We start from the raw sequence: 14,116 nt of genomic DNA on the forward strand, positions 1-14,116 counted from the left end.
AATAAAACAATAAAATGCATTCAACCCTAGCTTCTTTTTTTAAAAATTAATTTATTTCTTATTGAAGGAAAATTGCTTTACAAACCCTAGCTTCTTAATAGCCCTGTCATGTTGGCAGCCCAGAGACTGTAACCCAGACTTTACAGATGAGGAAACTGAGGCTCACAGGTCAAGGTCACCCAGGACAAGAACACAGCTTATCTGGTCCAGAGCTCTGTCCTCCTTTACACATGGCAAATGAAGGGCTGGGGCTACTCAGGAGAGCCCCAAAGTCGAGGCTGGTCAACTACAGAGTGCAGCCTGGAGGTGCCCAACCCCTTCGCCGTCCTCCCCTGCCCCAGACCTGCTCAATCAGAACTCCCAGGGCAGAGGGCTTCTGAGAAACACCAGTGCAGCTGGAGATGGTAACGTAGTTTGGCAGAAAACCTCAAACCCTGAGGTTCTAGGGGGCCTGGATTTTAACCCCAGACTCTGTTGTTATCTTGCTACGTGATCTCAGGAAGGTCACCTTCCCCTCTTGGGCCTCTGCTTCCTCTTCTTTAAACTGAGGGCAACTGGATTAGGCCAGAGATTCTCAAACCTCAGTGTGCACCAGGCTCAGCTGGAGGGCGTGCTAACACACAGGCTGCTGGGCCCCACCTTCAGAGTTTCCGGTTCATCAGGTAGGGTCCGAGAATTTGCATTCTAACAGGTTCCCCAGTGGTGCTACTGCTGGTCCTATTGGAACAGACCATCTCTAAGCTCCCTTCCCAACCAGAGCTGGTGGTCTACGATTTTGTGAGATTTCTCTCCTCCTAATTCACTCTGCAAAGTTTCCATAAGTCCTTCAAGAATGTATTATCCCTAAATACTGGACCTGGGTCTTGGGGGTAACTGATATGGCAACTGGGAGGTCCTTCATAAAAGCACACGGCCCATGTCCCATGTCCCATGTCCCAGGTGCAGGCAGCCAGCCGGCCAGCAGGGGGCACCTTCTCTGCGTGGAGCTCCCAGGGAGGACACCAGCTCGGTAGGTTCTGGCATGATGGCTGGGATGCAGGCTAGGAGGTTGACAGCATGCATTCCTGCCCTTAATAACTGCCACACCTTGGGGAATGTGGCTTGCTGAGATGTGGCGATTACCTCCTTGCCACTCCCCTCCAATGCTTCCTTTGCTGGGGGACAGGCATTCAGGCACAGAGAGAGTGTCTGGTAGAGAGGAACAGGGACCCAGGATGAGGGGTTGCCCACAGAAGGTCATCCCAAATAATATTCCATCTGCTCAATGTGCTTAGAATCCATCCCCCAGTCCTGGCCCTAACTCTCCTGTACCTCATTACCTGGCTCCCACGATGAGCTGGTTTCTGGAAGGATCCAGAGCGAGCTGGGAGAAATCTTGGGCTCCAGGGTAGGTGAAGTTAGAGACCCATGGCTTCAGATCTGGGGGAGGGAGAGGCAGTTGTTAAGTTACTGTTGGACTAGGGGCTCCCAACTGTGCCAGCATTGGACCCAAGAACGGAAGGGCTGCAGTGAAGTAGGGGGCACCTCGGAGATCTGGGCTCCACCTGCCCACCTCTGTGAGCAGACAGCTAGGGGACAGGGAGTGGGGGTGTTGTCACTGTTCCTGCTTTGCTCCCTTGCTCAAAGAAGGGTTCCACCCATCCCCTAGCTGCACAAAGGAAACCTATAACCATCCTTGACTCCTCAAGACCCTCACCAGCCACACCAAACACACTGGCAAGTCCTATCCTCTGAAATCCAGCCATCTTGCCCCTGCACCCTATCCCCCCGGCAAGCTACCGTCATCTCTTGTCAACAGCATCCTAAGCGGCACACCTTCCACTCCTGCCCCTCCAGCCCATTTCCCACAAGGCAACCAAGCCATCTTTCTAATACGCAACTCTAGCCGTGTCACTCCCCGGCTTAGAACCCTTTAATAGTGCCCAGTTTCCTACAGGCAGTCACAACTCCTGTGAAGGCCTTTGGTTTCCAGCCCCACTGTCCTCCCAAGTAGAAGGAAAGCCTGGCGCATTAGTTATCTAGTGATGCACTGAAAGAATGACACTCCAGCTTATACATTCCTTCTCAAACCCTCTACCCCAGCCACACTCAACCAGTGCACATCTCCAGATCTATCCCACCAGAGCTTGAGAACCTTTGCAATTCTATTCTCCCTCAGTGCAACAGCTCCTATGTGTCCCCATCCTCACCCCACCTCTTCCAAGAAGCTTTCTCTGACTCCCCCACAAAAGGTAATAGGCTCCTATAGACCTCTACTTGACTGCCATCAAAGCCCCTATCTCACTGGTGTCTAATCTGGTAGTTTGCGCTGGGGGACAAGGAAGATCTTGCTTCTGGGATCTCTAGCCTCTGCCCAGCACCCAGAAGTAATTGATTAAATGTATAAATAATTGTCAACTGTCTCTTGTACAAGAAGACTCGGGTTTTCGGACAAGACTCCACAGAGGTGGAAGAAAGGGAGGATGGGTGGACAGTGCCCATCTCTGTCTCCAAGGAGGATCATCCCAGCCAAGACCAAAGTCTCTCATGAGGACTGGGTGGGCAGAGGAGACCTTGCAGCCCTCTGGATGGATGGGGCAGTGGTCATGGGAGGGTACATCTGGGAACAGTGCCCAGATAACTTTCCCTCCAAATGGAAGCTCACTTCCCCCATCCAGGCTCACAGCCCCTTCACAGCTTTCTTTCAGCCTCTTCCTCATGGGTGCAAGGGAACTGACTGGCGAAGAGAGAGTGCTGTGGGCAGAGGAACTTTCATACTGGTAGTAGGGTAAAGATGATGGGGAAATGTGAGGAGGCCCTGAGCTTTCTTCCTCACAGTGCTATAGTAACTGGCTCCCAGAAGGCCCAGGGGAGAGGGCAGGGTGTGTGTGTGTGTGTGTGTGTGTGTGCAATCCAAGGGAAATAAATCATTGCTCATTATCCCTCCAACTACAGAGTAAAAGCAGCCCTTCATTTCTGCATGACAGGCAAACACTTAATCGCTCCCCGGAGAACTGAAGGTTTTGCAAGTTGGATGTTTTTCAGAAAACTGAGATATGCACCATTAAAAAAAAAAAAAAAAAAAGGAGAAGAAAGAAATTCTGCAGCAAAATGAAGCAGACCCTTTGTGTCTGCCTCTGCCCTCAGCATGTGGCTATAGACTGGCACAAACCATCATGAAGCTGCAATGGCATTTGGGCGATCTCAGTATGGGGAGTGGATCTGGAGTCAACTAGGCTTTTTAGTTGATCTCAAGGCCACTCTCAAAAATCCGGATAGGATATCATAGTACCTTAGAGACTAAGCCAAGGGTCCTCCTCCTCCAGGAAGCCTTCCTGGATTATAACCTCTCCACACTGATCTTATTTTGTTCTATGTTCTCTCTACGCTTCCAGTTCCCTTCACATTGTATGTTTTTGTCGCTCTGAATGTGCTCATCTGTTTTCTGGGTGGTGTGTGTGTGTGTGAAGGGTTTGTCTGTCCCCAGCATACTGGGTGCTCTCCAATAAGAGCAACAAGTCGCACTTTAATCCCCTTCTTCCCTTCTGACAGGGATGTTCCAGATGCTGAACAGAGGAAGAGGTGGTATGACTGGTCTGCAGCAAACCAGGAGAAACTCCATCTGGAGGTGGCTCAGCTCAGCCTTCATTACAGCCCTTTCTTGAGGTGAGGGGAGAGGAAGAGGAACCGGGGCAGGAGTCAGGATGACAGTGGGAGGTGGGGTGGAGGAGGGGTGGTCCCTTTCCGTTTCTGACCCTCTTCCTTACCCCGAAGTGACTGACAAGGGCAAGAGAGAAGGGGCGAGGGAGGAGATGCAACGGGCTCAGCGTGGTGATCCTGGGGGAGCCGTCTTGGGAAGGGAGCCAGCTTCCTCTTATTAAACAGGCAAAGAGGACCAGAGGGAAAGCTGTCGTTAAAACCCCAAGCACGTTCTGAGCACCGTGTGCAGTGAAGGCTTTGGATGGCGACTTTAAGAGAAAAATGACATTCTCCATGACGCGCCTGTGATTTTAATTATAGTCAAATCAATTACCCACTTTGTGGGTGAACCACTGTTAGTGTTAACCCCACAGTGGCTTCTCCCTGCCACCTAGAAAGGCCAAGCTGCGGTGAAAGGAATAACATGCAGGCCAGAGAGAAACACAGGTGGAGCCCCTAAAAAGAAACCAATAGGAGAAAATTCATCCTTACGAAACAGAAACATGGCTGTCAGATTCTGCAAGTGGCAGCTCCTCTGGGGGTATTTAGGGGTTATTCACAGATCAGCCAGGTGTCAGGGCAGAAGGAAACTCAGAGCTACAGGGTTAGAAGCTTACTGATCAGTCAGAAGTAAAGTGTAACATCTGAGGGGGTCCCGGAAGCTGGGGCTTGGTGCTGGGCTGGATTTGGCAACTGGAATACAGCATCACCCAGCACAGAGTCCCCTAATATGAATGCAGTCCCTAGTGCGTGCCCTGCAGAACTAAGGGATGGGGCGGCGGTGGACAAGAGGACCAGCCCTGGCCCAGGACGAACTGCGCTGGGGGACCAGAGGGAGTGACATTTAAGGAACAAGAAACAGTACTCAAAGGAAACTCTCCTTCACCTCTGAGGCCTCACAAAGTCCAGCACTGTGCCTAGAGTCAGGTATTGGGTCTAGGGTTGAAGAAAAATTTGGCAAATAGACAGGAAAACTCAAAGTTGTCAGAAAAAGGGAAGGGTTGAATTTCAGGGAGACCAAAAGGCCTGAGGAGGAAAAACAAAGATGACTCCACTCTCTGGGGCTGTCAGTCTAGGATGATGGCCCACCTCCCCTCTCCTGGGACCCAGGGACTTCCTGTCACTTCACGTCAACTGTCTGTGTCACTCTAACCTCATTCCTTCCTTCTGAAAGGAGGTGGGGTGGGAAGTCAGTTTCATTCAAGTACTTTACAGCTGAAGATCAGAACTGGTGCCAAGGAAGCCAAGTTCTTAGGGAACACGTCTTTACATCTCTCCACCCTCGTCCCATCACACCCAGTTTGTACCAATACAGACCAGCCTGGCTGGGCAACAGGGATTCCCCTGCTCTCCTTCCACTGTCCCTGCTCCCAGATCCAGCCATGCCCCAGCAAAGCCCCTGAGAAGAAAGGGTTCATTAGGAGCTGCCACAGGGGGGGTCCTCATATGACAAGGCCACCCTCAGAATCCTGCTCCTCAGTCCTTCCCATCAGCAACAGCCACCAGCATGCCAGGAGCCATCAGAAGTCTGAGGGTGTGCGTGTGTTTTGTAGGTTTAAGGACACTGCTAATTTACTTTAATCCATTTAAGCCTTCAAAGCCTCGGATCCAAGCTCCAACAAGACAGCACAGAGAAGACGGCTGGAAACTCTCCTCCCTGAGCGGGAGCCAGCCCACAGCTGGGTATCCCGCACATCTGAAAGGCCCCAGCCTCCCCACCTTGCTGCCCCAGCTCCTATCCACACTGCCTTCCCCACCCCCCAGATCCCATGCCTGCCTCGGTCTCATGGATTCATTTCTCCACTCTGGTTTCTATCTTGCCCCTCTAAGCTGGCTGTGTGGAATCTCACCGGACGGGCTGCCAGGCACCCGAGGTTGGAGCACCTGCCCTCTGCCCCGGGAAGTGCGAAGAGCCCCGGATGGGAGTCAGGAGGCCAACACTGAGACCCAGCTCTGACAAATCCCTCTAACAGTCTACACCTCAGCCCGCCTTTTTGTAAACAGAGATGAGCCCTTGCCCTGCTGTGCTGCCAGGGTTATTGTGAAGAGGAAAAAGCAGATAGTTTATCAAGCTTAAGAACCTGGGGACCCCTGAGACCACATCTGCTGATCCTCATGTGAGCTGCCACATAGTGATGGATCCTAACACCCCTAGTGACCCCCAAATTGGCTAACAGATCGAGGGAGAACAGGCAAGATGCTCTGGTATTTGTGTTTTATTTTTAGATTATCATCAAATATATATCCTCCTTTTAGAAACTCTTATTGAGAACTTATGGACCCCTCAGAATATGTCCAGTGACTCACAAACCCCAGCTTGGGAAAGACTTTAACAGGACACTCTCACGAGCAGAAGGAAGCTTTCCAGAGATCTCCAGGCATTCCCTCATGTGTGAGTCACCCTCATTCTTCCCCAGGGAAACCAAGAAGCAGAGCTCATGCTGCCAGAAGAGCTACAGCTGAGATGACCCACCAACCCCTGGCCACCCCACCCTGGGCAGCCACAACCTCATTCTCTAGCAATGGAATTCCAGGCAAGGACCCCAGGGAAACATAGAGAAAGAGTTGAAGGAATTGTCTGCACACAAAATCAGATCCTCCAGCCCACTGCTACCCATTCCTCTTACACCTACCCCCAGAGGAAGAGTCTTCATACCCTACAGGAAATGACTTCCAACATCCAGAGAGACCCTGCAGAGGGCTCACCTAAGTCCTTCAGGACACAGTTACTGCAAGAAAGGACCCAGCAGGAAGTGACTCTCACCTGCAAAGGCCACGATGGGGTGTTCCCTCAGGGAGCACAGCTGCTGCTCACCGCTGGCTTCACCGGCGACATCCTGGGAGCTGGCGAGGTGCACTAGCAGCAATGTGACAGCCAGGGGTCCCGGGAACACCATGGTGGGCCCCTCTGTGGTACCGGCTCCGGAGGCAGGCTGGGCGGAGACCTGCAAAGCAAACGCTCACTCACTACGCGTTCCCTCGGCAATGCCCACCTCTCCCGATTTCCTGTGTGCTTGTCAGTGGCCCCACAGGATCTGTTTGTTTGTTTAAATAAAATTTATATTTTATTTATGATACTTAAGAGTTTGCTCTGCTCCAGTAATATAAAGTTATAGATCATATCTTGAAAGCTAATTTCCCTCGTAATGGTATTCTGGACAAAACTGACAAATTATAGAGCTTTTTCTATTATGATCCCAAATGGTTTAAAATTTATTTTAATGATAAAGGTGGTATCTTAGGGATTTTAATAAATGGAGTTAGGACAAGTGGGTAGCCATTTGTAAAAAGATAAATTTAGATCCATAACTCTCACCAACTAGGGAAAATTCCACTGGATGAAAGATTTAAATGTTAAGGATAAAAGCAGAAAAATACTAGAAGGAAATGTGGGCAGAATTCTTTATAACCTTGGAGTGGAGAACCATGACTCAAAATCCAGAAGCTATTAAACAAAAGATTGACAAATTTAACTACATAAAAATCACAAACTTCTGCAAGCTCCTCCCCACCCCCCACAAAAAACAAACATCCAGCAATATCAAAAGGCAAATGACAAACAAGGGAAAAGATTAGCAGTTTGTGGCAGACACAAGGGGCTAATATCCTTAATACATAAAGAATTCCTGAGAATCCAGGGGAAAAAGATGACAATCCAGTAGAAAAATGGCGAAGAATATAAATTCAAATAGGGCTTAAAAATATGAATGACACTACTCTCATTCATAATAAGAGCAACTCAAATTAAAAGTTGAACTGAGGTAAGGCTGCTCACATATCAGTGCCGCACACATTAAGTGAGATGACAACTCTTGGGGAGGTAGTAGGAAAGGGGTGCTCATAAGCTGCTGGCATGCACGCATGCAAAGCCGCTTCAGTTGTCTCTGATTCTTTGCGACCCTATGAACTGTAGCCCACCAGGCTCCTCTGTCCACAGGGATTCTCCAGGCAAGAATACTGGAGTGGGTTGCTGTGCCCTCCTCCAGGGGATCTTTATGACCCAGGGATGGAACCCATGTCTCTTGTGTCTCCTGCATTGGCAGGTGGGTTCTTTACCACTACCCCTTACAATGCTGGATGGTGTACAAAATGATACAACCCCATGGAAGGGGACCTGGCAACATCTGGCAAAACAACAGTCATGACCCCCTTTGACCTAATTCCCTGGAGTAAACCAGTGCTACTCGAAGTGTGGTCCACAAGCTGTGACCACTCTGAGGTAAGATAAATGAAGAATTTGGATAGTGTTTTTTAAAACCTTTATAGTAATTTGACAGGGTAATTTTTATGTCTATTGGATCTAATAACAAAATATGTGGACTTGTATTTTGCCTAGTTTTTTTTTTTCAATTCACTTCTTAAGAAATTCGCTTTGATTGAATTTTACGTAAGTATCCATCTGCTGCTGCTGCTAAGTCGCTTCAATCGTGTCTGACTCTGTGCGACCCCAGAGACAGCAGCCTACCAGGCTCCCCTGTCCCTGGGATTCTCCAGGCAAGAACACTGGAGTGGGTTGCCATTTCCTTCTCCAATGCATGAAAGTGAAAAGTGAAAGTGAAGTCGCTCAGTCGTGTCCGACTCCTAGAGACCCCATGGACTGCAGCCTACCAGGCTCCTCCATCCATGGGATTCTCCAGGCAAGAGTACTGGCGTGGGGTGCCATTGCCTTCTCCAAGTATCCATCTGCAGCAGACTGCATATGGAAAAGTAAAACCTGCTCCTTCACCATAGTTAGCTAAGAAACACGAATAGGTGACTGGGACACCTGCAAAGTGACTTATACACGAGATTATTCCTTGCGGCATTTTTTTTTTTAAATGACAAAAGACAAGTAACAACCAAATATCCAGCAAATGGAGACTGCTTAAATAAGCCACGGTGTATCAGCTACAGAAAAGAATGGGGAGTTGGTCTTCAGATTTTGTTGTGGAGGAGTCTCCAGGTATATTAAGTGAAAAAAACAAGGTGCATAACAGTGTAATATGCTGTTACATATTACATGCTACACTTTGTGTAAAAAAGAGGGTAGAAATAAGAATATATATTTATATTTGCTTATATTAGCATTACAATACAGTGGAAAAAATAAACCCAAACTAATTAAAAAAAAAAAAGGTCACTTAAAAGTAGCAAAATGGTGATCCAGGTGTCTCAATATATACTTTTTATATAATATTTTCACTATTGAATATTAAATGTGCTTAATAACATCTATTCAATTAAAAAAAAAAAGCTGGCTTAAAGCTCAACATTCAAAGACTAAGATCATGGCATCTGGTCCCATTACTTCATAGCAGATAGATGGGGAAACAGTGACAGACTTTAGTTTTAGTTTCTTGGGCTCCAAAATCACTGCAGATGGTGACTGCAGCCATGAAATTAAAAGACAAAGAAGGAAAACTATGACCAACCTAGACAGCATATTAAAAAGCAGAGATATTACTTTGCCAACAAAGCTCCATCTAGTCAAAGCTATATGGTTTTTCCAGTATTTATGTATGGATGTGAGAGTTGAACCATAAAGAAAGCTGAGCACCGAAGAATTGATGCTTTTGAACTATGGTGTTGGAGAAGATTCTTTAGAGTCCCTTGGACTGCAAGGGTATCCAACCGGTCTATCCCAAAGGAAATCAATCCTGAATATTCATTGGAAGGACTGATGCTGAAGCTGGAGCTCCAATACTTTGGCCACCTGATGTGAGGAGCTGACTCATTGGAAAAGACCCTGATGCTGGAAAAGGTTGAAGGCAGGAGGAGAAGGGGACGACAGAGGATGAGATGGTTGGATGGCATCACTGACTCGATGGACATGAGTTTGAGTAAGCTCTGTGAGTTGGTGATGGACAGGGAAGCCTGGTGTGCTGCAGTTCATGGGGTCGCAAAGAGTCAGACATGACTGAGTGACTGAACTGAACTGAACTGATTCAATAAAAATTTTAAAAATTAGTGTTGGTTCCCTAAAACGTCTAATACACAGAGTTGCCAACAGTTCCTCAGGAGCCTGACTCAGACGCTCTGTATCACTTCCCACCTCTCTCCTTCCCCAGCCCATCCGGTGTGTCATCAAGTCCCGTTGACCCCACACCCTTTACATGTCCCTAACGCACGAAGCGGCCTCCTTGGTGTCACTTTTACTATCTGTGAAGTGAAAGGTTGAACTAGATCAGGGATTCCCGGCTGGGATAGCAGCAAATTGGAATCACTTCCACTGGAGGTGGAGTCCTGGGACCAGTAGGTGAGTGATCCCCAAGGTGATTCTGACAAGTCTCCCCAAGGCTGAGAGGCCCCTGGGATTCCTTGATGCTCAAGATCCTTTTTACTCCTAATCTCTCCCCTCTCTTCCCTCCTCACTGCCTCTACTTACTCCAGGTTTGGAAAACTACAGCAGGATGTCTCTTCCTGTTTCCTCACCTGTGTGTAAAATAAGATAAAACCTATCACTGCATTGCTGCAAGGCTCCCAGGAAGCATCCCTGTGACCACACAGTCCATGCACATTTATCCTGCCCCACCCCACGCCTCACAGGTCATTAGCCCACTGAGCACCTCTTTAATCTCAATCTCAGGCTCAACTGGCTGCTTCTTCCCAGGAGATCCTGGCCATCTCTCTGAGCAGAAACCCTCTGGGAGGAAGATTTGGCCCAAACTTACTTCCTGGAGCTATTTTTCATACAGCTGTTCATAGCTGTGCTAAGTTGGGTCCTTCCTGCTGCAAAGGGCCTGACACTGCTCTCCCGTCCCTGGTGCCAGCATCTCCTTTCCTTGACACAGATTCCTGGCCTCAGGAGACTGAGGCATCAAAAGGCAGGGCCAACTCTCTAGAGTCAGTCAACCTGAGTTCAAATTCCAGCCTTCTCCTTACCAACTGTGCAACTCGGGGAAAGAATACTCAACCTCTCCCTGCCTTAGTTTCCACAAATTGGGAGTGAGAATAACAACACCAACTCCCTCAGCGTCTGTCAAAGTTAAGGGAGTTACAGGTGGCTGCACCTGTGGGTTCTGAGTCTCACCAACATGGATTGAAAATATTCTGGAAAAAAACTCCAAAAAGTTCCAAAAAGCAAAACTTGAATTTGATGTGCCCCCAGCAACTATTTACATAGCATTTAAATTGTATTTACAACTATTTACATGTCATTTACATAATATTAGTAATCTAGAGATGATTTAAAGTGTATGGGAGGATGGGCATAGGATATAAGCAAATACTGTACACCATTTTCTATTAGGCAGTTGAGTATCTGAGGGTTTTGGTATGGGGAGAGTCTGGAACTAGTCTAGTCCCCCATGGATGCTGGAGTGTACTACCTCTTAAAGGCAAAGAACAGTGCCTGGCAGACAGTGAGCATTAATTAGAGCTATTCTGGTGCCCTGAGGGAAGAGGAGCAGGGAGGCCTGGGAAATTCCCTCCCGTCCTTGGGCTGGAGGCCTTTCTGTTTTCTCCTCTACTCTTTTTCCTTCTCCTTGCTGTGGGCCTGGACTGTATGAGGGGCCTCCTTCCCTCTGGTCAATAGGGGGCACAGGCAGAAGATGGGGAGGGGGAGGCAGGGGTGGACAGGAAGCTACAGAGTGGGCTGCTGCATCCCTTCACAGAAGGTCAGAGCTCCTTTCCTACAGCATCTCTGCCTCCAGGTTTCAACATCACTCCCTCCTTCCTCCCTTCAGGCCTAGGGATGTACCACACCCTGGTTATCAGCCCCAGGGTACTGCATAGTGAGCCTTCCCGTATGGTTCCCCACACCCTTCCCACCCCTCTGTAAACAGTTCCTTTATTAAACTGCCCTCGCATTTCCCAGTTTGTGTGTGCCATCTGTTTCCTGTGGGGACCCTGGCTGATATTAACACCTAATTGGCGATGTTCAATACACATGCAAATATCATCCTTTCGGACTTTAGCTGGGGCTTTTCTTCTATCAGCTCCTCAGGACAGTATGGCAACTGCTCTCCCCCCATTATTCCCAGCCCTCCCCTTGTCCGATGGTTCTTTCCCAGGCTTCTGTGCCACCCCGAGTCCCCAAGCCTAGCCCTCTGTGTGGCCAGATTCTGGGTTCCTCCAGCCTGAATTAGGCAGACATCCTGGGGCTTCCCAAGTAGTGTTAGTGGAAAAGAACCTGCCTGCCAATGCAGGAGACATAAGAGACTCAGGTTCCATCCCTGGGTTGGTAAGAGGAAATGGCAACCCATTCCAGTATTCTTGCCTGGAGAATCCCAAGGACAGAGGAGCCTGGCAGGCTACAGTCTACAGGGTCGCAAAGCATCGGACACGGCTGAGGTGACTTAGCACACACACATGCCCGCACCTGGGCCCCTTCCTCTCCCCTGGACCCCAGGCCTAAAAGTACCTAATTTCTGCAGCAGAAGTTCCGCTCATATTATGGTTTTCATGTAAATATGTCCTCCAAGTCCCTCCTGAATCAATAATTGCTTGGTGAACATCACTGTGCCCACCTGGGCCCCAGTGCTGCACGCCTGCTTGTTTGAGGAGCAGGGAAGGGTACACAGCACAGGACTGAGGGTGGGAGGGACAGGGACTGAGGACAGGACCCGGATTCCAGATCTCCTCTGCTCAGGTGAGGGAGGAGGAAAAAGGGAGAGCGAGCCGGAACAGCTTTCAGACATGGGAGCAGCACACAGTCCGAGCTGCCCAGAGACAGGCAGCCTGAGCACCCATTAGGGAGGAGGCGGGAAGGGTCTTGGTTGAGGCGAGTGTTTCAATCCTGAGGATGCGCAGTGGCGGAGACGCTGACTTCAGGAATCCCACAAGGGCCGTGCCCAGCCTATTTGTCCATCACCTTCAGGGACCTCCTCTGCCCTTGGCAAGAAAGCCAGGAGACCTTAAGAGGGGTTCAGAAGAGGGACAGAAGGAGCCCAGAGGCAGGGAATGATGCTGGGGGTGCACACAGCCAGGGCTCCATGAACCAAGGCCCGAGGACATCAGCAGGGCAGGGGTTGCCATAGTGAAAAAGGCTGCCATAGTGAAACAGGAGAAGGTGGTCAACCTCTGGGTCACAGAGGGTTACAGGGTCTGACTTCCTGAGCTCTTTCTAGATACTTGGGGTGGGGGCTGACTCCCAACTCCCAAGAAGTCCCCATATTTGGAAATGATCTCTCCATCCACATATCAAAGGGATAGGCCCCCAGCAGGCTCCCACGTACCCTATCCCCACCCCATCACAGCTGCCTGCACCAAAGGAAGACCAATCAGATGCTCTCCCCAGCCATTTGGGTATACACTCCCTACCCCAAGCCCAGAGTCAGGTTGGTCATTGTAGAGGAATTTGGAACACTAATGGCCCCATGGAATGCCATCTCCCACCTGTCCTGTGGGCTGAGAGGAGCAGAGATGATCTGAAGTCAGAGACCAGTGACAGAAGAGAGCAGAGACTCCCTGGGACACTGCCAGCCTTTCAGTTCCCAGTTCTAGCCCTTTCCTGAGTGAGGTCTGTGTTCTACTTCCACGAGCCACCCCCTCCCAGATCCTTGTAATCACACTCCCTGTTTTTGCCTGGAGTCATGTCAGATCAGGTGTCACCTACTCAATATTGTCTCCTCAGTGTCCATTCTTACCCTCCTTCTTCCTAAAGGAGCCTGTGCATCAGCAGGGATGGGGTGGGGACAGTGTGCCCTGCTCAGGTCCTGCCTGGTCTTCCAGACTGAGTGGTCCAGTGAGACACTGTGGAAAGTCTCATGGGGCCTGCGGGGAAGTGGCTGAGGAGGCTCCCTTCCTGCCTGACCTATAGGTATGGGCAGCCTTGCAGCTTTAGGTGACCTCTAGCCACATGGTAAGGATCATGGTGCAGAAAGACAGATGGAATCTGGGCTGCTGATGACAGAATGAGCCCTGCTGTGCCTATCTTCAGGCTTCTTTCCCATGTTTGATCATCACACTTTGGGGTCTATCCCTTGTCTGTAAAATGGGGAGAGTAATCCCTCCCTCATAGAGTCGCTGCAAACATTTAAGGAGTTATTTTATCTAATAGGCTTAGATCAGCACCTGCCACAAAGTAGGAGATGTGTAGGTGCTCAGTTGCGTCCGACTCTTTGCAGCCCCATGGACTGTAGGCCACCAGGATCCTCTGTCCATGGGATTCTCTAGGCAAGAATACGGGAATGGGTTGCCATCTCCTCCTCCAGGGAGGTGCTGTATAAAAGTTGGCTATTGTTATTATTATTTTTGAATAATTCACTCCTAATTTATTTAAGCCCTTGTTTTTCAGGTCTCAGGTATCATTAACCAAGCACCATTCCTATTCCACACAATTGGATTTCTCATGCCTACAACCCACATGCCTAAGACAATCAGGAATTTCTCTTTCTAATATGTTTGGGTGGTCTGGATTTCTCCACTGGCAGTGTGTAGTGGAGGCCACGTCACCTTCCTGAGGCTTGCAGAGTTCCACAGAAAGCCCAGAGCTTGGGACGCTGCCAGACCTGGGTGC

The 14,116-nt window shown here is 49.3% G+C and overlaps 1 protein-coding gene across 4 annotated transcripts in view; it reads right to left on the bottom strand.

The window, feature by feature from the left end:
* Nucleotides 1-14,116, bottom strand: part of SEMA5B (semaphorin 5B) — a 127,237-nt gene that overhangs the window by 34,357 nt on the left and 78,764 nt on the right. For 3 of the 4 annotated variants that reach the window (XM_044942551.1, XM_025285179.2, XM_044942549.1), the window contains exons 2-3: nt 6,443-6,623; nt 1,320-1,419 (exon numbers count right to left, since the gene is read on the bottom strand). In XM_044942551.1, the coding sequence (XP_044798486.1) occupies nt 1,320-1,419; nt 6,443-6,575 (233 nt within the window). In that variant the 5' untranslated portion in view covers nt 6,576-6,623. Of the gene's footprint in view, nt 1-1,311; nt 1,420-6,442; nt 6,624-14,116 lie in introns of those variants that run through there. The other variant, XM_044942557.1, reaches the window with a different exon arrangement.

Source organism: Bubalus bubalis, chromosome 1, assembly GCF_019923935.1.
Source record: "Bubalus bubalis isolate 160015118507 breed Murrah chromosome 1, NDDB_SH_1, whole genome shotgun sequence".
In the NCBI taxonomy this organism is placed as follows: Eukaryota; Metazoa; Chordata; class Mammalia; order Artiodactyla; family Bovidae; genus Bubalus; species Bubalus bubalis.